At 49.0% G+C, this 25691-nt stretch overlaps 1 protein-coding gene across 5 annotated transcripts; it reads right to left on the bottom strand.

Annotated features, from left to right (window-relative positions):
* Positions 1–5329: 5329 nt before the first annotated feature.
* RNASEH1 (ribonuclease H1) lies at positions 5330–14765 on the bottom strand. Of its 5 annotated transcripts, none has more exons than XM_040241387.1 (9): positions 14542–14765; positions 13166–13281; positions 10795–10953; positions 9071–9170; positions 8193–8247; positions 7765–7849; positions 7189–7313; positions 5987–6077; positions 5330–5608 (listed from the first exon to the last, which is right to left on the bottom strand). In XM_040241387.1, the coding sequence occupies exons 1-8, from the start codon at positions 14670–14672 to the stop codon at positions 5991–5993; spliced, it is 858 nt and encodes a 285-aa protein (XP_040097321.1). In that variant the 5' UTR covers positions 14673–14765; the 3' UTR covers positions 5330–5608; positions 5987–5990. The 5 variants fall into 5 exon arrangements, with proteins under 5 accessions (XP_040097321.1, XP_040097306.1, XP_040097312.1 ...); XM_040241372.1 differs by having other exon boundaries at positions 10795–10965; positions 14542–14730; XM_040241378.1 differs by having other exon boundaries at positions 5332–6077.
* Between the last annotated feature and the right edge of the window lie 10926 nt (positions 14766–25691).

Raw genomic sequence — 25691 nt, 5'->3', positions numbered from 1 at the left:
TGGTTTCTCGTTTCAGCAACTGTAAATAATGCTGCTATGAGCACAGGCAGCTCTGAACGAATATCGACATTTTAGGGATCAGTGGATTCAGATGGCCATTAATCTACTGTGGGCAAAGCTGCCTCAGAAGGAATGGAGCAGGCTGCAGCTGACGAGAGTCCGAAACGCAGTGCTTGGCTGCAGTCTCAGAGACGACAGAATGATCTGTTCACTTCCAAGGCGAGCCATTCAATAGCACAGTAATCCAAGTCTATGCCCGGACCAGTAATGCTGAAGAAGCTGAAGTTGAACAGGTCTATGAAGACTTACAAGACCTTCTAGACAATGCACTGGTCATAGCAAACACCCTCTTCCAAGAACACAAGAGAAGACTCTACACATGGACATCACCAGATGGTCAATATCAAATCAGGTTGATTATATTCTTTGCAGCCAAAGATGGGGAAGCTCTATACAGTCAGCAGAAACAAGACCAGGAGCTGACGGGGGTTCAGATCATGAACTCCTTATTGCCAAATTCAGACTTAAATTGAAGAAAGTAGGGAAAACCACTAGACCATTCAGGTGTGACCTAAATCAAATCCCTTACAACTATACAGTGGAAGTGACAAATAGATTCAAGGGTTTAGATCTGATAAGAGTCCCTGAAGATCTATGGACGAAAGTCCATGACACTGTACAGGACGTGGTGATCAAGACCATCCCCAAGAAGCAGTGATGCACAAAGGCAAAATGGCTGCCTGGGGAGGCCTTACAAATAGCTGTGGAAAGAAGAGAAGCGCAAGGCAAAGGAGAGAAGGAAAGATATACCTGTTGGAATGCAGAGTTCCAAAGAACAGCAAGGAGAGAGAAAAAAAGCCTTCCTCAGCAATCAGTGCAAAGAAATAGAGGAAAACAACAGAATGGGAAAGACTAGAGATCTCAACAAAATTAGAGATACCAAGGGAACATTTCATGCAAAGATGGGCTTGATAAAGGACAGAAATAGTATGGATCTAACAGAAGCAGAAGATATTAAGAAGAGGTGGCAAGAATACACAGAACTATACAAAAAAATCTTCACGACTCAGATAATCACGATGGTGTGATCACTCATCTAGAGCCAGACATCCTGGAATGTGAAGTCAAGTGGGCCGTAGAAAGCATCACTATGAACAAAGCTAGTGGAGGGGATGAATTCCAGTGGAGCTGCTTCAAATCCTGAAAGATGATGCTGTGAAAGTGCTGCACTCAACATGCCAGCAAATTTGGAAAACTCAGCAGTGGCCACAGGACTGGAAAAGGTCAGATTTCATCCAATCCCAAAGAAAGGCAATGCCAAAGAATGCTCAAACTATCACACAATTGCTCTCACCTCACATGCTGGCACAGTAATGCTCAAAATTCCCCAAGCCAGGCTTCAGCAATATGTGAACTGTGAACTTCCAGATGTTCAAGCTGGTTTTAGAAAAGGCAGAGGAACCAGAGATCAAATTGCTAACATCCATCGGATCATTGAAAAAGAGAATTCCAGAACAACGTTTACTTCTGCTTCATTGTGCTAAAGCCATTGACTGTGTGAATCACAGCAAAATGTGGAACATTCTTCAAGAGATGGGAACACCAGAGCACCTTACCTGTGCCTCCTGAGAAATCTGTAAGGTCAGGAAGCAACAGTTAGAACAAGACATTGAACAATGGACTGGTTCCAAATTGGGAAAGGAGTACGTCAAGGCTGTATATTGTCATCCTGTTTAACTTATATGTAGAGTACATCATGCAAAATGCCAGGCTGGATGAAGCACAAGCTGCAATCAAGATTGCTGGGAGAAATACCAATAACCTCAGATATGCAGATGACACCAGCCTTATGACAGAAAGCAAAAAGGAACTATAGAGACTCTTGATGAAAGAGGAGAGTGAAAAAGTTGTCTTAAAACTCAACATTCAGAAAACTAAGATCATGGCATCCAGTCCCATCTCTTCATGGCAAATAGATGAGGAAACAATAGAAACAGTGACAAACTTTATTTTGGGGGGCTCCAAAATCACTGCAGATGGTGACTGCAGCCATGAAATTAAGACACTTGCTCCTTGGAAGAAAAGCTATGAGTAATCTAGACAGCATATTAAATAGCAGAGACATTACTTTGCCAGCAAAGGGCTGTCTAGTCAAAGCTATTTAGTCAGGTAAGAATGTGCGAGTTGGACCATAAAGCTGAGCACTGAAGAATTGATGCTTTTGAACTGTGGTGTGGTGAAGACTCTTGAGTCCCTTGGACTGCAAGGAGATCCAACCAGTCCATCCTAAAAGAAATCAGTCCTGAATATTCATTGGAAGGACTGATGCTGAAGCTCCAATACTTTGACCACCTGACGTGAAGAACTGACTCACTGGAAAGGACCCTGATGCTGGGAAAGATTGAAGGCAGGAGGATAAGGGGGCGACAGAGGAGGAGATGGTTGGATGGCATCAGCGACTCGGTGGACGTTTGAGCCAGCTCTGGGAGTTGGTGATGGACAGGGAGGCCTGGCGCGCTGCAGTCCACGGGCTCACAGCATCAGACCTGGCGGCGACTGAACTGAACTGATGAGCCTGGCGGTGCACGTTGTATTTTCCAATTTCTTTTTTTTCGGGGGGGGGGGGCGAATAAACACCCAGGAGTGGAATTGCTGGTAACAGGGCAGTTCTATTTTTAGCTGAGAAATACTGGTGCGTATGGTGGCTGCACCAGTTGACATTCCCGCCGACAGTGTATGAGGGGGTCCCTTGCTTCCGCATCCTAACAGTTGTCTGATGACTGCCATTCTGACAGGTGCGAGGTGATTCTTCCTTAATCTGTTTTAAACTAATTAACTTATGACTACACCGGGTCTTTGTTGCAGCATACAGGCTCTCTCTGCTTGCAGGGAGTGGGAGCTCCGGTTCCCAGGCTCTAGGGTGCTGGCTGAGTAGCTGTGGTGCACGCGCTTAGCTGCTCCAAGGCATGTGGGGTTTTCCAAGACCAGGGATCGAACCCGTGTCCCCTGCATTGACAGGTGGATTCTTATCCTCTGCATCGACAGGGAAGACCTTCCTTCCTGTTTATATTCTATTTGCATGTGTTTGTATTAAACATGTATGACAATTTACCCAAGAAACATCACAAAGACTAGCTCAGCCAACAGCCTTGAAAGTCTTTGTAGGCACCGTGACCCTGCAGCCTGAGGTCACCATTTCTAGTTGGAAACCTTCCGAACTTTCATGTACGGAACTGTCCCCTCTGCTCGGGCGTCCAGAGCAACACACCACAGCCTTGGGGCTGAGGCAGAATTTTGTCTTTTTGGTTCTGGAGCTGAGCTCGAAGACGACCATGTCAGCAGAGCTGGCTTCCCAGAGGCCTCCCTCCTTGCCCTGCAGACGGCCTCCTTCCCTCGAGTCCTCACGGGGCCCTCCCCCTGCAGGTGTCCCTGGGGTCCTGAGTGCATTAGCGCCACCCAGCATCATTTTAATGCAAGCTCCTCAGGAAAGGCTCAACATCCAAAGCCAGCCACAGCCTGTGCTGGGGGCGCGCCTCAGCCCCTTGCAGCCCCCATGCTCGCGTGCAGCACGGCGTCCTCCAGCTGGGCCCTGGCAACTGGACAGGTTTGTCCAGGGAGTGCTCTGCGCCCCGACTGAGCTGCTGTGCGCCCCCCTGCACCGTGTCGTCTTGTCCCGAGTGGGGGTAGTTTTCCTGCACGTCCTGTCTGCCAGCCCCACCGCCCTTCCCAGATGCCACCCAATGGCCTCGGCCTGGGCTCTCAGCAGCCCCTGCTCTCCAGGAGACATGCAGAAGGTGGGTCTGTTTTCTACTTGAACCCCCTCCACACTCAGGCCAGGCTGGGCCATGGCAGGATCTCAACGCCCCAGACCTAAGACTCTGCCTGTGGATCGAGTAGGCTACTCCAACAAATTAAGACCACTCCTGCCCCCCACCCTGCCAAAATAACGCAGCTAATTCTCAGGCCTTCAGGAGTGAAAATACTGCTGAAGAGCGACACATCCCTGACCATAAGACACTGATTTCTGTGATGCTGAAACCTAAATGGGCATCTTGAAGCTGCTGAACTGCAGTGGTGCCTGGACAGACTTCCCCCAGGGCCCTCAGCCCCCACGACCCTAATCCGGGAGATGCTGGCAGGGCCTGCCTGGTGCTGGGATGTGACAGGACACATCTCAACCCCAGAGGGGACACAGCCACAACTGAGGCCCGTATTACAGACACAGAAATGTAAAATCTCCCCCAAACAGGAAACTCACACCGCAGCTGGAGACGGACAAGCAGGACGTGTACGCACGTGAACATAAAGAGCAATCAGGAGCCAACTGCAAGGCTCCGCCCACAGGCCAGAGCAGCTGCAGGCTGGGTGTGACAGGCTGAAGGCCACCCGAAAGGCTCAAGTACACGAGTTCATGCGCTATACATACCTTTACAGGTTATAAAAACACATAAAGAAATCCCCTCATCGGTCACCTTCTCAGGATGACAGCAAGCCAATCTTAGCACTTATCCTGCCTTTCGTATGTGACCTCTACCCCTTGGAACCAAAACTGATGAGGGGAAGGAGCTTCTGAAACCATGCCAGCTAATCAACAAGCAGGGTGGGAGGGTATCAGCCTCCTGCCACCGGTGTGACTTAACGGACCCGGCCCTGAGCGCCGGCAGCTGCCCGCGCGGGAAGGACGAGGCCGCGTGCCTTTTGATGAGCACCCGGGACACACACGCACATGGGAGGAGCTCGCAGCGACCAAGCCTCCGGACCCCGGCTGCCAACCTGCAGGCAACGGAGACATGAGAACACGCTGGACAGCCCAAGATGGCGAGCAACAGATCTCAAAGTGGGAACCGGCAGGGCAGATTGCTCAGGCTCTTTCACAGACAAACTGTAGGGAGACCGACGGATGGAGGGAGAACCTGTGAATTAAAGAGACTTAAGAAATGTCAGGTTAGGGGGTGGGGGAGGTTCAAGAGGGAGGGGACGTACATATACTGACAGCGGATTCCTGTTGTTGTGAGGCAGAACCAACACAGTGTGGGAAAGCGATCAGCCTCCAATTAAAAGGTCAATTAAAGAAAAGAGAAACGTCAAGGTAAGAAATCAGCAGACTAAACTGCCACAGAGAAAAGCAGGCAGTCGCTTCTGCAGCAGCGGGGTTAGTTCTGGGAGGGGCGGGCCGGCAGGGGGGGGTCACAAGGGTGTTCACTTGCAGGAATCATCATAACGGTAACGGTATCTGTAGTAGTAGTAACAGTAATTCAATAAGCTATTCATTTAATTTTTTATCATTTTCTGCATGCTTTTATGACAAAATATGTAATAGAAAAAAAAATAATGTTCAAGTTTTTAATTTTCAAGGTGCTTTTAACAAAAATAACCAGACACTTTTACAGCATTCGTTTACAGCCACAGTCTTCAGACGCCGGTGACTGCTGCTATCTGGCGGGCATGCAGCCGGGACTGCCAGGGGCAGGCGCCCCGCCTCGTGCCCACCAGGTGTGGCCACGTCCCCCCAGTTGAGCATGGGTCCTGGGGGGGTGGGGGGGCTGCACCTTCCTCCAACCCCGCGGAGGCACCGGTCCACCTGAGAGTCCCGAATCCATCCTGCCAACTGGAAGCCAAATGAACGTTTTCAGAAAACATCCAGATTTCTTGCCTGTGTTTTTAAACCCGTGTTTACCGCATTCTTGTGAATTCAAGGCCCTGACATTTTTGTCCAAACTGCAATACAGCTAATGAGAACAGTATCAAGCCCAATAAAGCATAATGCTAAGAACTCACAAAATTCTCAAATCTGAACAATGTTCATTTTATGAACCATCCAATCAGCTTAACTGCACACACCACAGACCAGCGGCCCGCCTTCTGGGTGCAGTCTGAAAGCCGGGGCTGCCCACGGACGGCGGGGCCCAGCCTGTAGCTTTGTTCTTCACCCCAGTCAGTAAAGGGGACGCGGGCCACGGCTTAGGGTTTCCAGGAGCTACAGCACCTGCTCAGTCTGCGGGCTGCTTCGCGCCTTCTCTTGCTAGTCTGTCTGCCTCTTCGTTGCCTCTAAATCCCGAATGGCCAGGAACATGCATCTGTTAAATAAAGTTTCCTTTTATTCTTAGCAGTTTTTTAAACAAGCAGCACATCACTACACGCTCACTGCAGTACAAGCCAACCCCTCAGAGAGGGTGAGCACGGCGGCCCCCACAGCCCCCCTCAGCACAGCCCAAGGTGTGTGCCCACCGCACTCGAGCATCAGACACGCCGGCAGAAACCACCGTTTCTCCACAGGCTGGGCTTCAGCGCTCTATTGGTTTTTTCCCACTTAATGGTGAGCTTTCAGGCAGAGCAGAGGTATGGATGAATATGTACGACACACACACACACACACCCTTACTCCCCCTCAGTGCTGCTACACAGAAAAGGTGCACTCGTGTAACTGAACTGTCTGCACTCAGGTTACTGAAAGGCAAGTTTACTTTATTTTTTATTTTTTGGCTGAACTGCAAGGCTTGCGGGACTTAGTTCCCTGAACAGAGATCAAACGCGTGCCCTCAGCAGTGACAGCATGGAGTCCTAACCCCTGAACCAGCAGGGAAGACCCTGAAAGGCAAGTTTAAATGACAAACAGGTCGTCGAACAGTCAAGAGGGTCCTGGGCTGGAAGAGCAGGGTAGGGTTAAGAAAGTGACTGGACTTTTAACTTTCTCTCTGTTCTAACAGATAATTTTCTTGGGGGAGCGTGGACAGACACTCTGCATTGGATCCAGCGCATATACAGGGCTGAGCCTGCTGTCCACCTGAAACTATCACACCATTATTACCTGGCTGTACTCCAATATAAAACAAAAGGCAGGAAAAAAAAAAGGTAATTTTAGTAAAAGTGACCTAGTGTAAGAAAAAAAAAAAATCACGTTACTAAAGCTTCATCACACAACTCCATTCTTAATGAGACATAGTACACATTAGTTTACCTGACGTTTCAGCCACTTCCAAAGAGACCAGGGGCTGCCGCTCACAGGCGGTTCTCACGAGGGCGCAGGGGTGCGGGGCTCGGGGTGGGGGGGGCCCGCAGCACTCCTCATGGGGGCGCTCTCACGCTGCGGCAGCGATGCGGGCCATCACCCAAACCACTGCCAGGCTAGCTCACTGACGCCCCTGGTCCTCGCGGCCGAGTGGTGAGCACGCGCGGGCCGGCACTCACCCACTGAATGTCCATGCCCCGCGCCAGCCGCTCCAGCTCCGCGAAGTCCTCCTTGTTGGTCACCTCCTTCCCGGTGCTGGTCCTCCAGCCATTCTGCTTCCAGCCCTTCACCCAGGTGGTGATGCCTGGGCGACACACACGCTCAGAGGTCCCTCCCGCACGCGCCCGTCTTCCCTCCTCCCTAGACGGCCCTCTGACCGCCACTCCGCTGGCTCCCGAGCCACTGTTTGGACCCTCCCTCCTCCCGGGGCCGCGCGCTGGCTCCTCTGTCCCTCCAATCGACCTACACCCCACGGCTCCGGGGCTCAGGCCCCGCGTCCGCCCCCTCCTCCACAACCCCCAGCCCCCAGCAGGCCGTGGGCCCACACGCAGACCTTCCCAGAGGAAGCACACATGGCCATCACGGCCGAGCCTCTGGGGCAACCCCGGACCAGCGCGGGCTTCCTTCAGCCCCAACACACCAGCGCCACCCCTGCCGTTTGGGTCCCTCCCTGACACACCTCCTCTGGGGAAGGACACGCGGACTTCCCTGCATAATCATTCCCAATACCCCAGGAGAAGTCAAATGGAGCTTACCATTGATGGTAAACATGCTGTCCGTGTAGAGAACCAGCTTAGTGATGTCCTGAGCCTTAGCTTGCTCGATGGCTTTGCAGGCTGCCTTGAAGACACACACCAGTTTCATGCTGAAAAGACCATTCAACTTTCGACACTGTTGTTCATAATTACTGAAAAATTTAAATTCCTTTTCCTGTGCTAACTGTAAGGATAATGTTGCCCATGTGAAATAAGGCTACACGTACAATTCTGTCCAGACATCTACTCAAAACAAGTTTCATCATTTTTCTAGAAAACTCCTATTCATCAGGACTGTTAAACCCCAAACTTCTGGACTCTGAGTATTTTACATACAAGGAGAGTAGAAAGTCCATTGATATGTTTAAGTCAACAGTAAAGAATGATGAATTGACATATTTAATAGAAAAATACATCCAGTGACTTACATGAATCTCCGCCCTTTGGTTTGTTTGTCGCCCAGGAAGTCTAATTCCTACATTTCTGGTATCAAAACAGTACAAAGGAAAATAAAATTATAACACTAATTCTCAAAATGATTCCTTAAGTCACTTAATGGCTAATATGCTTCCATACATTTTTTTATCTGAAATAAATGAAAGCATCATTCAAGAACACAGCCTTTAAAAATCAAACCAAGAAACCCAACATTTTTTTGAGAAGCGCCATGGTGTGGTCTAGTAGGAGAACCCTGGACCAGGAGGCAAAACCCGAGATTAATTTCTGGACCTGAAACACACTAGCGTGCGGTCCTGGTCAGGTACTAACCCTCTGGATGCTCACACCACCCGAGCTCGCCACCCAGTGGAGGGTTCAAGGCTCAGTGAGGCATCAGGTGGAGGCGGGAGGACGTGCAGGCCAGGAGGCGCGAGAGCGGCGTGCTGCTCCCTCCCGGGGCCGCTGGGGAGCCTGGGCACCGGTGAGCGGCTGCTTTGCAGGGCTGCAGTCCCTCCTTCACGTGAATTCTGGGCCGTCAGTTCCTCAAGTTCTTCCACACTTGGGGCAGGGGCATGTGGACAATCTCACTCCCCCTCACCCTGACTCTGCGCCTTTTGGAAACCACAGGCCGCCCCTAAGCTCACTCATCTTCAGGAGTGGCAGGGGCACAGGGTCCCAGTCTGGGGACCCGCCCCTGGAGCATCCTTGCAAAAACCACTGCCCAGGGCTCGGGACCCTCCCGCCAGCCCTGCCAATGCTTCCAGACAATCAAACAGTAGCAGACGCTGCCTCATCCGTTCCCAAGTTCTGAAGCGTGACTCAGTTAAATGTGAAGCTTAATAAAAGCCACCGTTTCTGGCTTACTTACAAGGGATGGCCTGGCCCCCAGTACACGCCGATTCCTGCGCGAGCCCTCTTGCGCCCGTTACTGGAGCAGCAGCCGTCAGTGTAGACGACCACAGAGTCCCCTGTGAGTGGGAAACATAGTGAGCACCCAGGGACCAGCACTGTGAGAAACTCGAATCCATCTAAAACAGTCACAGTTGAGAAGGCATGCTACTCCAAGAGGGCATTTGTGCTTTGGAAGTCTTCTGTGCAGGAGAGCACTATGAATGCCCCATGGAGGCACCTGACTCTTCCCACTTGCAATCCGCTCACGTTTCAGTCCTGCCTGCTGGGCGAGTTCAAGTGAAAGCGATCACTCAGTAAACCTAGAACCTGCTGCTGTTTACAATGCTTGCTTTAGAGGCCAACCAGCAATGCCACCGGCCCCTCCCCACCGGGGTGGGGGTCGGGGGTACGTTTACCCGAGAAGCGGCCCATGCAGACAACAGCGCCTTGATGGTGATGAAGACCTCCCTGCCTGAAGGGAAGTCCTCTGACAAACGCGGGCCTAATTTCTGTCTTGGGCCTTTTGCTACTAGTGAACTGCGGTCCTGTTTGCTTCTTTCCACCGAAGCAGAGTTTGATCAACACACCAATACTGTATAAAGAACAAGGCAGAGAAGGAGTGGCTTTCAGGCCGCTGATGGCCGGCAGAGCACTCAGCCGGGCGGAGGGGGCACTGGGCTGCCAGGTGCCAGGGAGCCAGGGTGTGGGGCAGACAGAGGCCGTGCCTGAGAGGTGTGTCAGAGCAGGGCAGACTACGCAGGCCAAGGCAAGCGGGGCGGAGGCGAGGCGTGGGAGGGCGGGGCTGGGAGCCTTCGAGACCACGGTCTGCTGAAGGAGATACTCGGCTCGACTGCCTCCCGGGTCCTCGGCTCTGTGCCGGCTGTGAGGACCCCTCAGGCACTGAGGCGGGGACCCTCGAACTTCAGGCAACTGCTGGTGCGCTGGGCACACTCATCTCCCAGTCACCCCACAAATATTTGCTTCACTTGATCTAAATCATTTGATTTTGCTTTTCACGTAACTTCAAACACAGCTTCCATGTGGTTTGACCAAACATTTTTTACTAGTTTCCCTTGAATTTAGAATTCCCTTGAATTATAAAATGGCTTCTTCTTTGGGAAAACTTGGAACCCACAAATACACTGATTTATATAAAAATTGCTACTTATTCCTATTTTTCATTCATACCTGTAAGAGACAAAAAGGAGAGTCATGTACCATAAGTCACTAAATACAAACACTTGATTCCTAGAGCTAAAGACAAAGGAGAATTTCACAACTATCTTGCTTCACAGGAGAAGACAGGATCATGTCTGTTTTGCAAAGATGGCATGTAAATGGTTAAGATGCTGGTGCCAGTCAACATATAAAGGCGCTCTGTCCAGGGCCTTTCTTACCTGAAGAGCTGAAGTCTTTCCATTTTTTTTAGGGACCAGAAATACTGTGTCCATAGAGCACAATGGTATTTACAAAGATCACAGTTTTTCCTGCATAGCTTATATAATAGTTTTCAAGTGAATGTCCAAAATTCTAATAATTCTGTACCATTTGATAGATTATAAAATAGTGACCTTAGAGATTTTTAAATAACTTTTTCAGGTAAGGTTACACATCAGCTCAAATTTCCCTTATTAAGAGGAAAAAGTTTTTACACACAAATAATTACAGTACTAAAATTTTTAAAATTCAAGACAGACATACCCATGTAAGAAAAGGTGTCTTTGCTAACTGGAGGCAGTGGCTCTGTGCTCTGTCTCAGGTGCTTTGCACACAACTCTGCATTTTCACCCTCATCCAAGGGCTCACGGAGTCGCTTGCTTGCTTTCACTTGTGGTTCTTCTACGTGTTTAGTTTTTTGCCCTGAAAGATAGTCTACTCAAAAGCTAGAAACAACGCAACAGGAAATGACTGAGAATCCAGAAATTCACCAAGTCAGGCTTAAACACCCTGTGTGGGGCTCTATAAGGAGGGAAAGACTGATGTCCTGGAAAGTGACTCTAAATTTTCCTTAAGAAGCTCCACAAGGGCAGGGTGAAGACCACAGCAAAGCTTCTGCTAAAGAAGACCACTGGCTGCCATGGAAATGGGAGAGATACCATGGGTGCTGAACCCTCCAGGGCTCAGAGTTTGAAAATCTGAGAGGCTCTTTCCCAAGAGAAAACAAGGACCCAGTTTTTGTACATAAGCTGAGAACAGACAATGGGACGTATTAAGAAAGGGCAGTGGAAGCCAAAAGATATTGCGGCTGGGTCCCTGCAGGGACGGCACTGGTGGGCACCGCACGGGAGATGGCACTGGCCGAGTGCTCCATCCAGAGCGGACCTGAGGGTGACCCTCAGGGGATACTCACACCACTCAGGCTATAGCTCGCTTAACTCTTTCATGTAATTATGGCAGCTGACGCAGAAGAATTAGACCACGATTCAAACAAATGGTTTCGATCTGAGCTCTACCTTTCATCAGCTGTGAACTCCATCAAATGACCTCACTCATCACAGCTGCTGTACAAGGACGCACTCGCTGACCTGAAGCTGCTTTCCCTGCACTTCCCTTTCATGGAGAAGAAACAGGAACACAGAGATCTCGAAAACCACCACCTTAACCCAACACTAGAGGGCACTCCCTCCCTTAAACCCTAAACCAGTGCATTCGCTGAGCACCAACCAGACAGGCATTGGCTGAAGCCCCCTGCCCGGCGCAGCCTCTCACTCCACACCTCTCAGAGGGCGGCAAGGCCAGCCTGGCAGAGCTGGAGGGAAGTTTCCACTCTGTCCAGAGCAACACTGGTATTTCCGCTCTGATGCACTTGGACTACCTCATATTTACCTTGAAAGTCTCCTCTAGCGGACTTCCCTGGTGGTCCAGTGATATCAATCTGCTTGCTGATACAAGGGTTACAGGTTCGATCCCTGGTCTGGGGAGATCTGACACGCCCAAGGGGCAACTAAGCCCCTGAGCCCACAACTACTAAAGCCTGCGCGCCTAGAGCCCATGCTCCACAACCGAGGTTATCCCCACTCACTGAAACTAGAGAGCATGCCCACACATCAAGGGAGAGCCAGCGCACCCAAAAATAAACCTCAAAAAAAAAAAAAAAAAAAAGGACCCAACCAAGACAAGACTGATACTTCCAAACTAGCTTTCTATCGCAAGCTGAATTCTCGTCTGGGGAGAAAATGGAACCGTCACATCATACTCCCGTTGAAAGGCTGCTGGCAGATGGAGGAGGAAGCAGCCACACAGGAGGGTGGGTCTCCTCTACCTCGGAAACTCGCCTTTCAGGGCAGATTCCCAGCAGGACCTGCCTCTCCCTGAACTCCGCTCGGCCCAGAATGGTCACAACAGCCCAGAGGAGCACTTGTTCAAAGTCTGAGCACCTTGGTGAGCTCCAGAGACTGCTCAAGAGAAGCTGATCTGAAATATTCTCCTCTCAGCCTTCATCCACTGCAGTAAACAAATGCCTGAGTAAAGCTCATGAAAATAAAACCACTCCTTCAAGGCAGTTTAAACCTTTGTGCTCTAGCGCAGCCACTCTCGGTGTCCCTCATGTTAGTCCTTAACCGTCAATTAACTCTACTTTCTAACACGTGAACTGCAGGAAGTTCCACTTGCATAACTTCGTCCAAGGTAAAAAGAAAATGCCACAGAGGTGCATGCTGGGAAAAGAACTACATTCATCGTTTTACAACTAGAGCCCATTAAATCCACTAACAAGAATGAGTGTTTTTAAAGGTGGAATTAAGCATAGTGAGCACCCTGAACAGAACAGGAGATCTGAGCCTGGCTTGTCTCTAATACTGTTACCAACAGGAGTCCCTAAGTTAAAATGCTTTCAGCCTGTTTCCTAATCTGTAAAACGGAAACAACCATATCTCCTCTCTGTGTTTAGAGGAGTAGCTACATAGATCATAGCAGAGAACAGAGGAGCCTGGGGTGCTGTGGTCCATGGAGTCACAAAGAGTGACACGACTTAGCAACTGAACCACCACCAGGACATATGAATCAAGAGACCCCTGGGCTATGACAGGCTTTGAATAGGCTAGAAGGTCACAATGATGTGAGCTGTGAGTACCTTCTGAATGACTGGGGCTTGCAGGCCTGCTGACAAAGGCCCAGGCTTCCTCCTCGGTGGCGAACTTCTTAAATCTGGCTGCAGGAAACCGGTCCACCTGCGCTCTGCATTCATCCCTGAAACGCAGGGCGGTGTCACCTCCTTCGGCGGTGTGACTCACCCTACTTTCCAATGGACCGCTTTCTCAGGCTGGGAACGGTCTGAAAAAGGTTGAGGCTGCCAGCTCCTTGGAGGCGAAGGATCAAACCTCAGTGTCTGTAGTTTCCTCCTGCACGTCCCACCCTTCGCTCTGGGTCATGTTACGTGCCAGCCAGACAGCACACTTGCACCATAAGGCCTTCCTCAAAGCATACGAGAACTTTCAAGATTTAATCACTTCATTACAACATAAAGGGGGCTTCCCTGGTGGCTCAGAGCTTAAAGCGTCTGCCTGCAAGGCGGGAGACCCAGGTTCAATCCGTGGGTCGGGAAGATCCCCTGGAGAAGGAACTGGCAACCCATTCCAGTATTCTTGCCTGGAGAAGCCCATGGACGAAGGAGCCTGGTAGGTTACAGTTCATGGGGTTGCAAAGAGTCGGACATGACTGAGTGACTTCACTTTCACAACATAAAGATCAGCTTCTGAGGCGCCTCTTCCTCACAGCACAGCCGCAGGGGGCAACGCTGTGCACTCACAACACATTCACAAATAACAGACCTCGATGACGCAGGGCTAAGAGCCCTGGTCCTGGAGTCGCAGCAGCTGGCTTCAAGACCCACATCTGTCACTTACTCGCCCCGTCAGTTTCTATAACACGGTAACTACACCTCAACATGAGAATCCCATCTAACTCACAGGATTGTTACGGGGACACAAACACTAGTGGACAAGAATTTCTCTTTTTAAAAGCAGAAGATGAGATTAGGCGTTGAGCTCCATTATATGTCCCCGTTTGGAAAATCTTTCCGTGCAACAGAAGGGAAGAAGTGAAGTGAAGTCACTCAGTCGTGTCCGACTCTTTGTGACCCCATGGACTGTAGCCTACCAGGCTCCTCACTCCAGAGAATTTTTCAGGCGAGAATACTGGAGTGGGTGGCCATTTCCTTCTCCAGGAGATCTTCCCGACCCAGGGACTGAACCCGGGTCTCCCCCATTGTAGGCAGACGCTTTACCGTCTGAGCCACCAGGAAGGATTAAAGAGAAGCAAGCCTCCGGCCAACCCTGACTGCAAGTGTTGTTTCTGATAGTCCCAGCAAACACGAAGCGGAGCCGAGGCCTACCACGTCAGGACCCCCGCGCGCCTACCGCAAGCGAGGTCCGCGGGCTCCGGGGGGTGACCGCCGCCCCCTCGCCGCGAAGCCGCCCACACCGCCCTGGGTCGGCGCGGCTTGCTCACCAGGTCCGGAAGACCCCGGCCTTGCGGCCCCTCCTCACGGCGTAGAACATGGCAAGACTGCGGCAGCTCGGGATGCTGCAGCCCACAGTGGCCAAAGCCACTCTGTGCACCACGCCCAGAAGCCGGGTCATGGCTCACTCCCGGCCACCGCCGAGCACCTCAGCTCCCGCCCGACGGCCGCCATCACAGAGCGCGGACTTCCGGCGCCGGCGCAGGGAGATGACGCAAGCCCGGCGCCGCGGGTGGGGCCCAGAGACGAGTGCGCCTCTGAATCGTCAGTTTCCCGGATGTCCGTGAGGACGCGCGGCCTGGGCGGAAGTCTCGGAGTCCGGGCCCAAGGGGCAGAGGCGGGGACTTCCGGGCCGGGGCCGCACGGAGATAGTCCGCGGGGCGGGGCCTGCGCGGGGGCGGAGCCTCCCGGCTCTCGCCTGCCTGTGCTCCTGGGAACCGCTCTGGTGCCGTGGCGGGCGCTGGAGGCTCTGCGCGCTGGGCGTCGGGTCTCCAGCCCCGGCCCCAGGTCAGCCCCCCGTGTTCCGCGGCTTTCCCGGGATGCGGGGTACACTCAGGGTCAGCAGGCACGTGGATGGGCTGGTTTACTCGCCCACTGTTGTGCTGGCCCGAAAGATATTGGGGTCCACAAGTGAAAAGAGGGGTGGGTACGGCAGAGGGAGAGAGGGGAAAGGAGTGAGCTCGCACCCCGCCGCCGCCTCCATGGTCCCCTCAGTTTGGGGGAGGGCACGTTGTCCCCAGCTCCACCTAGGCGCTGTAACCAGAGGGATGTCCAGAACTTAACGCACTGCGACCCAAGGGGAAATGTATTGGAACGTTAATGTCTTAGAATATTCTCTTAGACTATCAGTTCAGTCGCTCAGTCGTATCCGACCCCATGAATCGCAGCACGCCAGGCCTCCCTGTCCATCACCAACTCCCGGAGTTCACTCAGACTCACGTCCATCGAGTCCGTGATGCCATCCAGCCATCACATCCTCTGTCGTCCCCTTCTCCTCCTGCCCCCAATCCCTCCCAGCATCAGAGTCTTTTCCAATGAGTCAACTCTTCGCATGAGGTGGCCAAAGTACTGGAGCTTCAGCTTTAGCATCATTGCTTCCAAAGAAATCCCAGGGCTGATCTCCTTCAGAATGGACTGGTTGGATCTCCTTGCAGTCCAAGGGACTCTCAAGAGTCTTCTCCAACACCACAGTTCAAAAGCATCAATTCTTCGGCGCTCAGCCTTCTTCACAGTCCAACTCTCATATCCATACATGACCACTGGAAGAGCCATATCCTTGACTAGACGGACCTTTGTTGGCAAAGTAATATCTCTGCTTTTGAATATGCTATCTAGGTTGGTCATAACTTTCCTTCCAAGGAGTAAGCGTCTTTTAATTTCATGGCTGCAGTCACCATCTGCAGTGATTTTGGAGCCCAAAAAAATAAAGTCTGGCACTGTTTCTACTGTTTCCCCATCTATTTCCCATGGAGTGATGGGACCAGATGCCATGATCTTCGTTTTCTGAATGTTGAGCTTTCAGCCAAATTTTTCACTCTCCACTTTCACTTTCATCAAGAGGCATTTTGGTTCCTCTTCACTTTCTGCCATAAGGGTGGTGTCATCTGCATATCTGAGGTTATTGAGATTTCTCCCAGCAATCTTGATTCCAGCTTGTGCTTCTTCCCGTCCAGCGTTTCTCATGATGTACTCTGCATAGAAGTTAAATAAGCAGGGTGACAATATACAGCCTTGACGTACTCCTTTTCCTATTTGGAACCAGTCTGTTGTTCCATGTCCAGTTCTAACTGTTGCTTCCTGACCAGCATACAGATTTCTCAAGAGGCAGGTCAGGTGGTCTGGTATTCCTATCGCTTTCAGAATTTTCCACAGTTTATTGTAATCCACACAGTCAAAGGCTTTGGCATAGCCAATAAAGCAGAAATAGATGTTTTTCTGGAACTCTCTTGCTTTTTTGATGATCCAGCAGATGTTTGCAATTTGATCTCTGGTTCCTCTGCCTTTTCTAAAACCAGCTTTAACATCTGGAATTTCATGGTTCATGTATTGCTGAAGCCTGGCTTGGAGAATTATGAGCATTACTTTTAGAACTAACACCCAAAAAAGATGTCCTTTTCATTATAGGGGACTGGAATGCAAAAGTAGGAAGTCAAGAAACACCTGGAGTAACAGGCAAATTTGGCCTTGGAATACGGAATGAAGCAGGGCAAGGGCTAATAGAGTTTTGCCAAGAAAATGCACTGGTCATAGCAAACGCCCTCTTCCAACAACACAAGAGAAGACTCTACACATGGACATCACCAGATGGTCAACACTGAAATCAGATTGATTATATTCTTTGCAGCCAAAGATGGAGAAGCTCTATACAGTCAACAAAAAACAAGACCAGGAGCTGACTGTGGCTCAGATCATGAACTCCTTATTGCCAAATTCAGACTTAAATTGAAGAAATTAGGGAAAACCACTAGACCATTCAGGTATGACCTAAATCAATTCCCTTATGATTATACAGTGGAAGTGAGAAATAGATTTAAGGGCCTAGATCTGATAGATAGAGTGCCTGATGAACTATGGATGGAGGTTCGTGACATTGTACAGGAGAAGGCGATCAAGACCATCCCCATGGGAAAGAAATGTGAAAAAGCAAAATGGCTGTCTGAGGAGGCCTTACAAATAGCTGTGAAAACAAGAGAAGTGAAAAGCAAAGGAGAATAGGAAAGATATAAGCATGTAAATGCAGAGTTCCAAAGAATAGCAAGGAGAGATAAGAAAGCCTTCCTCAGCGATCAATGCAAAGAAATAGAGGAAAACAACAGAATGGGAAAGACTAGAGATCTCTTCAAGAAAATTAGAGATACCAAGGGAACATTTCATGCAAAGATGGGCTCGATAAAGGGCAGAACTGTACAAAAAAGATCTTCATGACCAAGATCATCACGATGGTGTGATCACTCACCTAGATCCAGACATCCTGGAATGTGAAGTAAAGTGGGCCTTAGAAAGCATCACTACGAACAAAGCTAGTGGAGGTGATGGAATTCCAGTTGAGGTGTTTCAAGTCCTGAAAGATGATGCTGTGAAAGTGCTGCACTCAATATGCCAGCACATTTGGAAAACTCAGCAGTGGCCACAGGACTGGAAAAGGTCAGTTTTTATTCCAATTCCAAAGAAAGGCAATGCCAAAGAATGCTCAAACTAGCGCACAATTGCACTCATCTCACACGCTAGTCTTAGACTATAATCTGCCCATGTTTCACACTTCGTTCTGTAAGCAAATGGACTTCTTTAAAAGTCCTCTCCATTGACAAGCCTTCCTTTTCAAATAAGTTTAAACTACCTAATTTTCAAGAAAGAAAATCAGTCCTGAATATTCATGGAAAGGACTGATGCTGAAGCTTCAGTACTTTGTCCACCTGATGTGAAGAGCCAGCTCCCTGGAAAAGGCCCTGATGCTGGGAAAGATTGAGGGCAGAAGAAGGGGATGACATAGGACGAGATGGTTGGATGGCATCACTGGTTCAATGGACAAGTTTGAGCAAACTCAGGGTGATAGTGAAGGACAGGGAAGCCTGATGTGCTGCAGTTCATGGGGTCGAAAAGAGTCAGACAGGACTTAGCGACTGAACAACAACAATTTTCTTGAAGTCTTCAGTGAGCCAGTGCCTGGAGGGCCAGGGAACGCAGCAGTGCATGAGTAAGGTTTGAAGGAGCATTCACTCAGGTGAGTTAGGCAGAGAAGGAAGTCTGATACTCCAGGAAGAAGAAACAGCAAATGTGTGATCAGTGTGTTTTCGCCTGTGAACTCAATAAATATCCATTTGAAAATTTTCAGCTTTACTAATTTAAATTGGCTCTTGTCCATTGCTCATTCCTATTGTTATTGCACTTCAAGGTAGGTAGCATCTTTCAAAAACGTTGCCCTTAAAAATTGAGTAATGACTGATGGCCACGTCTCTTCTGTGGATATATGATGAGAGTTAGGGACGGCCCAGTGACCACTCTCAGAACGAGCACAGCCCCTCTCCTTGAGACCATTCATTCTCCATTTGCCCAGGACCTCTGGAGCTCCGGTAGCCTCCTGGCAAGCACAGACCAGGGCCTTGGAAATGTTACTTGTGACCTACTTTGTTAGATGCATCCCTTGCTCACCTCCTCCCAGTGGCACAGGTTAAGTTGTGGACACAGATGGCACCTGGAAGAGCTGACTTCTGATTGAGAAGCTGAAGTGGAAATAAGTCAGGGTAGTGAGTCAAAAGCAAATATCTTCAAAGCTTGCAAAGAACTGGGATTGTCAGCCAGATATGAGATGATAACAGTGGTGCAGGATATAGACACGGCTGTAGGCTGCAGTGTTGCCTGGAGGAAGAAAGAGGCTGGGCCCCTGGAAAAGTGCAGTCTGACTGTAGCCCACCTCTCACTAGCTTGACCCTTGCGTCTGACCTATTTAATTAAGACTTGCTTTTTCATGTAAGTTAGCTGGCTGTGGTCCTTTATCACAGAGCACTCAGCATCCCTGCAAAGTTGTTGTTTGAATTATCTGAGTATGTTCAGAAAATCATCTGAGTGGCTTTCTGCAATTATAAAACTGTTTCTTCTGGCATTTTTGTTGATTGATAACTGTAAATATTCTTTATCTTAATCTCTGGCTCCAGGTGTGTGACTTTACTTACCCTGGGCAAAAACTGGCCCGTTCTAAATAAGGTACAGAGCCCTGGACCAGAGTCGGAAGAGGCTGCCAGGGGATATTTGCCCGGGGTGGGGGTGGGGCTGAGTGGCAGAAGCGATGACGTGTTCCTGTGACTCAGCCCCCCAGTTCTGCTGCTCTCCTGCCCCTGAGTGGTGACATTCACAGTGCTGACTGAAAATTCCAGCCCCACAATTTCCAGCTGTATAAGTCTGGGAGTTGCTTAAAGTCTGTTCCATGCTTTGAAAAATGGAGATGCTGCTGCTGTGTCCAGTGGCTGTGAGTATCCACTGACTCTGTGCTGATAGTGTGGTCCATACACAGCACGTCCGCAAAGGCGCCAATTCTTTTCATCTTGTGCATGTTTCATGAAGATGCCTGGGAAGAATGCCGTTGCGTTTGATGAGATATATTGAAGATGAGCAAATAATTAGTTTATGATAAAAGTCAAATGTATTAATATTTCTATAATTTAGAGATTAATATCTCAGCAATCACCTGCTGCCTACTGACAGTTCACCGGTATTTCCACAGGCCACCTATGGTAATACAGGAAAAGTGACCTTGAGGCTCTCCAGAAGAAGCCAGTGACCTCGCTTCAATTAAATGCATGAGATTTTCACATTCATTACAGGCTTGTGCATTTATTTCACTCACATGTTCCTTACACTGGCTGATAGATAATACAATAAAAATCCTGCCAGCTATTAAGTGGAGGGGAGAGAAAACCTTCTGTTAAATTCAGTCCATTAATTCTTGGTCAGACAGGCAGGTCCATAAATTCATTTTACACTCAAGGGCTCATCAGGAACTCTTCTTTTGTCACTTTATTGTGAACATCAGGAGTTGTGATCTGGAGGGAAGAGAATTGTTTTGAAGTCTAAGCACTCTCACCCCCTTGACCTCTAGGCTTTCTGCTTCACAGAGCTGAGATAAGGCATTCCCAACACAGGATCCATTTTCATGGGGACTTTTATACAATAAACAAGTTAACTCTTTAAAGGAGAACTGATCTTGCTTGTTTAACTGTGCCCTCTGCCCTGGCAGTATTCTGTCCAGGGCCAGAACCACCCAGTGTGAAAAATTAATGAGCAGAAACCTTAAATAGATCTGGGAGACCAGAACGGGAGCTCTGCTGCCCTGCGGCAATGGCAGAGCCCGAGAGGAAGAGGACTTCCCTTCCTTGCAGCAGAGGCTTGGCCAGCGCACAGCCACAGACTGTCTTCCACAGCCCCCACCTCCCTCTTCTCCATAGAAGCTCTCTGTTTGTGGCAGATCCTAAACTGTACTTCCCTTCTGACCCTGAATAAGCCCATCTTTGCTGGAGAAATGCCTGGCAGTCTATTTGTTTAAGGCCATCACTTTTCTTGTCCCTACAGGGGCCAGAGAAGGCTCCAGAGCACTTCTGGTGTTGTAGCCATGCATTCCGGAAAACACTCACTCAGAAGGACAGTGCAGATAGTGGAGTGCAGTTTATTATACCGCGGGCCCAAGGCAGAGTCTCCTCTTAGCCAAGGACCCTGACCAGTTTTCGTGAAAACCTTATATACCCTAAGTGTACGTGCCCAAACCTACATCCCCTAATTCCCTGAAACTAGTCTGAATAAAGTAAAAGAAAGATACAATCAAAGTTAACCCATGATTCATATGCCTTAAGCCTAGGTAGTTAACAGTGGACATACCCCTGTGATCATACCCCAATAAGCATAATAGAATTTATGATTCTATTCAGTTACACAGATAATTAGGTATTCTTTTAGGCTACAGAGGCTAGGTACGAGCCCTGGGGCTCTTCCTTCGGGGGGCCTGGTTTTCCAGTTGGTATGTCGTTACCATAGATACTGGGCATATATCTCAAAGTCCACAGTCCGGCCCAAGATGGAGTCCTGCTTTCAAGACAGAGCCTGTTCTGTCTGTTTCCTCCTTCACTGGGTGAGCAAGGAGGGATGGTACCCATATTGCTCCTTTGGGCTCACTACTTTTCCTGCTGACCCTGGAGTTTGAAGGTACATCTTTCTCATGGATCCAAGCTCACGCCCTCTTTGTGTGTGAGGTCCTCCAGGCTTTATTTGGGATCTATGTAAAGGCTTCTTCTTTCCAGTTCAAGCCTTGCTCTGTATGTGAGTTTGCCTTTGGCACTTCAGTCTCATCTTGAGATCAGACCGTTTCAACCAAAGCTGGCTGAAAATGCCACTGGACTGGTTCCTGGGAAGGGGTGTTTCAGATAATGGGGGCTTCCCAGATGGCTCAGCCGGTAAAGAATCTGCCTGCAATGCAGGGGACGCAGGAGCCATGGGTTCGAGCCCTGAGTTGGGAAGATCTCCCAGAGGAGGGAATGGCAGCCCACTCCAGTATACTTGACTGGGAAATCCCATGGACAGAGGAGCCTGGCGGGCTACAGTCCAAAGGGTCCCACAGACTTAGCACAGCATAGTACAGCTTCAGGTAAAGTAGCGCTGAGTTTTCAGCCTGTGGCCTTTTCCTTCTGGAGAGAGACATTATTGTGTTGCCAACTGGGAAAGATTGAAAGCAAAAGGAGAAGAGGGTGATAGAGGATGGAATGGTTGAATGGCACCAGCAACTCAACAGACATGAGTTTGAGCAAACTCTGGGAGATCGTGAAGGACAGGGAAGCCTGGTGTGCTGCAGGTCACGGGTTTGCAAAGGGTTGGAGGACAAGACTTAGCAACTGAACACCAACAACTGTGTATGGGAAGACGCAAGAGTCTGGGCTCACTGAACTCATTCCTTTCACAGGCACCTCTGTTTTCCCATCCTGATTTCCTCAGGGCTCACTATAGGGGGAAGCTGCAGTCTGACAGCTCCTCCTGGCTGATACCCTGTTTCCTCCCTGAGTTCCCTCGGGGCTGGCCAGCTCTCCTTCAGACTTGGCTGCAATTGCTGCTGACTGACATCCTTTGTTTACTGATGTGGCAGGCAACATTCCACTTCGCAGTGTCTCCATTTCTTTAGTGTTCCAGCCCAGGAAGCAGGCCAATACCTTATCCCCTTCACTTGAAAGAAAAACAACTCGGGGAGAGTAACGCCTCAGGATTTTACTGAGAGTCCTCATTCTTCACAAACCCCGAAGGCTGACCCAGATGTTACAAACTCCTGAGGTTCTACTCTGCCGCAGCGTGTAGATTTGCTTCTTTCCTCTCCTTCTTGAGCCTCCCCTCAGGAAGACAGCATCCACTCGCTAAAGCTTTCAGCCATAAGGGGACCTAGGACTCCCCCCCAAAAATGGCAGTTTTTCCACGTCCAGGTTCAACACTTAAGGCATCTGCTGTCAGAACAGATGAAAAACCTGTCCTCTGCAGCACTGAGTGACCTTCCTCTGACCTCTGGAAGGTAGATTTTCCTAAAGAAGGGGTGCTTTGTCGTACCCCCCGCAACAGACACTACTCTCCCGATCACTGCCCAGATGTTCTTTAATCCTGCGGCGTACAAGCTGTTTCCACATAGTACTTTCCTCCTGCAGGAACTTGAAATAATGTAGTGACCAGAAGGTTCCTGTGGAATCTTCTTAAAAGTACATCTTTTATTGTGCTAAACATTAAAAGGATAATAAGAGAATATTATGAACAATTCTACTGGAATAAATTCAACAATTTAAATGAAATGTACCAGTTCCTGTAGAAGCACAAACTGCCAAATTTCATCCAATATGAAAGAAATAATCTAAATATCCTTGTAACTATTTAAAAAATGGAATTCATCATAGTAAAAACCCCGGGAAGAAGAAATCTCCAGGCCCTGATAATTTCACAGCTGAATTCAACCAAATGTTTGAAGACTTAACACTGATTCTACACAACTGTTTTCAGAAAATACAGGATGAGGGAGCACATCCCATTTTATGCTGATATTAACCTAATCCAAAACCTGACCAAAACAATACAAAGAAAAGGAAAATACAGACCAATGTCTCTTGTGAATAGACATTAAAAATCCTCAACAAAATATTAGTAAGTGGATGATGAGAAAGTAAGATGAGAGTAAGATGATGAGCCCAGTGAGAAAGAATTATACCCCATTACCAAACAGGGTTTATTGCAGACATTCCGGGAAGGTGCAATATTTGAAAACCCATTAAGGCCGTCTACAATATTAACAGGCTAGGAGGAAAAACTCATATGATTATACTAATTAATGCATAAAATGCATTTGACATAATCCCATTTATGATAACCCAGAAAATGGGGATAGGAGGGGACTTCCTCAATAAATAAAGAACATCTACAAACATCTAATGCTAACATCATAGTCACTGATGTGATGAAAGAGTGCTTTCCCTGAGGACGGGGAAAAAGGCAAGAATGTCCTCTCCCACCAGGCCTTTCAACAAAGTCCTGGAGACCAGAAAGAACTTTACTGGACGAACGTCTGGAGTGCTGCTTTCGTGGAGCGGGAGACACGGAAGCCAGGTTGAAAAAGTGGGCAAAGGAATGGAAATGGTTCATCAAGGGGGTTTGGAATGGTGACCCAGGTAAGATCACAGGTCAGCTCCATTTTCTCTTTTCAACAAGTTCCAAGCTGATTTGAGTGAGATAATAGTTGGCCCCTCTCCCCCTAACATTATTGAAGTATCAGTTCAGTTCAGTCGCTCAGTTATGTCCAACTCTTTGCGACCCCATGGACTGCAGCACACTAGGCCTCCCTGTCCATCACCAACTCCGGAGTCCACCCAAACCCATGTTCATTGAGGCAGTGATGCCATCCAACCATCCCATCCTCTGTTGTCCCCTTTTCCTCCTGCCCTCAATCTTTCCCAGCATCAGGATCTTTCCCAATGAGTCAGTTCTTCGCATCAGGTGGCCAAAGTATTGGAGTTTCAGCTTCAGCATCAGTCCTGCCAATGAACACCCAGGACTGATTCCTGTAGGATGGACTGGTTGGATCTCCTTGCAGTCCAAGGGACTCTCAAGAGTCTTCTCCAACACCACAGTTCAACAGCATCAGTTCTTCGGCGCTCAACTTTCTTTATGGTCCAACTCTCACATCCGTACATGACTACTGGAAAAACCATAGCCTTGACTAGACGGACTTTGGTTGGCAAAGTAATGTCTCTGCTTTTTAATATGCTATCTAGTTTGGTCATAACTTTTCTTCCAAGGAGTAAGCCTCTTTTCATTTCATGGCTGCAATCACATAGAGAAGTATATATAGCTTTAAATATCTAAGATAAACACAATCTTAGTAAAGGTTGTTGGAAATCTTAGACATCACCTAGCGTAACGTTCTAAGCATTTTCCACAGCACCTGACCCACGTGGATAATTGCTCTGCTAAATTTGACAGGTGAGGAAACTGAGGTTGAAGCAGATTATCCCCCCACAGCCAGATACTGTTTGCTAGGTTGGAAATGCCATTCTCCCTAGTGACTCTTTGCCACCCCATGGACCGCAGAATGCCAGGCCTCCCTGTCCATCACAAACTCCCAGAGCTTGCTCAGACTCACGTCCATCGAGTCGGTGATGCCATCCAACTATCTCATCCTCTGTCTTCCCCTTCTCCTCACCACAGATTAATTTCATCTCTTCCACAGAATTCCCTGGTTTCTTAAAGCATGAGTCCCCCTGGTCCCCTTTACTCATTTTACTCATATGTATTGTTATAACTTGTCATTATATACACAGTTGTACAATTTATGTTTTCTTCACTAAACTTCCCTGGTGGGCTTCCCTGGTGGCTCAGCAAGTAAAGAATCCACCTGCAATGTGGGAAACCTGGGTTCGATCCCTGGGTTGAGAAGATCCCCTGGAGAAGGGAGAAGCTACCCACTCCAGGATTCTGGTCTGGAGAGTTCCATGGACGTGTAGTCCATGGGATTGCAAAAGTAGGACATGGCTGAGCGATTCTCACTTTCACTCTTGAAACTGCCATCTCCCAAGGGCAAAGATCCAGTGGGTTTTCCTTATGGCTAGCACAGAACACACACCTAGACAATCATTTGTGAATTGTATTTTTCACTCCTCTCTTTACACACGTGTTTCAAGTGACAGGATAGTAAGCATTTTTCCAATAAAAAATTCTGCTGTGTCAAATTCTTGACCCACTCTAAGGCCATTTGCCATCCCCGAATCTTTCACCACAGCTGTACTAAATTCAGCTGTCCAGCTTGAGCCCCAGCTTTCCCCAAGCATCCCTCATCCTCCTCCTGGAATTGCACCCTGTTTGGCCCCAGGTCTTTGCAGATGGTGACTGCAGCCATGAAATTAAGACTCGCTCCTTGGAAGGAAAGTTATGACCAACCTAGATAGCATATTAAAAAGCAGAGACATTACTTTGCTGACTAAGGTCCGTCTAGTCAAGGCTATGGTTTTTCCAGTGGTCATGTATGGATGTGAGAGTTGGACTGTGAAGAAAGCTGAGCGCCAAAGAATTGATGCTTTTGAACTGTGGTGTTGGAGAAGACTCTTGAGAGTCCCTTGGACTGCAAGGAGATCCAACCAGT

This window comes from Oryx dammah, unplaced genomic scaffold (genome assembly GCF_014754425.2).
Source record: "Oryx dammah isolate SB20612 unplaced genomic scaffold, SCBI_Odam_1.1 HiC_scaffold_1, whole genome shotgun sequence".
NCBI classification, from domain to species: Eukaryota; Metazoa; Chordata; class Mammalia; order Artiodactyla; family Bovidae; genus Oryx; species Oryx dammah.
This window is presented reverse-complemented; position numbering and strand designations above follow the sequence as displayed.

Excerpts from the sequence above, each read along its gene's own strand:
- RNASEH1 (XM_040241372.1), bottom strand. The coding sequence starts at position 14,672 with ATGACCCGGCTTCTGGGCGTGGTGCACAGAGTGGCTTTGGCCACTGTG. Across the intron at positions 9,171-10,794 it reads AGACACCTTTTCTTACATGG|GGGACTCTGTGGTCGTCTAC; the intron begins GTATGTCTGTCT and ends TCCCACTCACAG. Across the intron at positions 7,850-8,192 it reads ACCAAAGGGCGGAGATTCAT|GCAGCCTGCAAAGCCATCGA; the intron begins GTAAGTCACTGG and ends TGTGTCTTCAAG.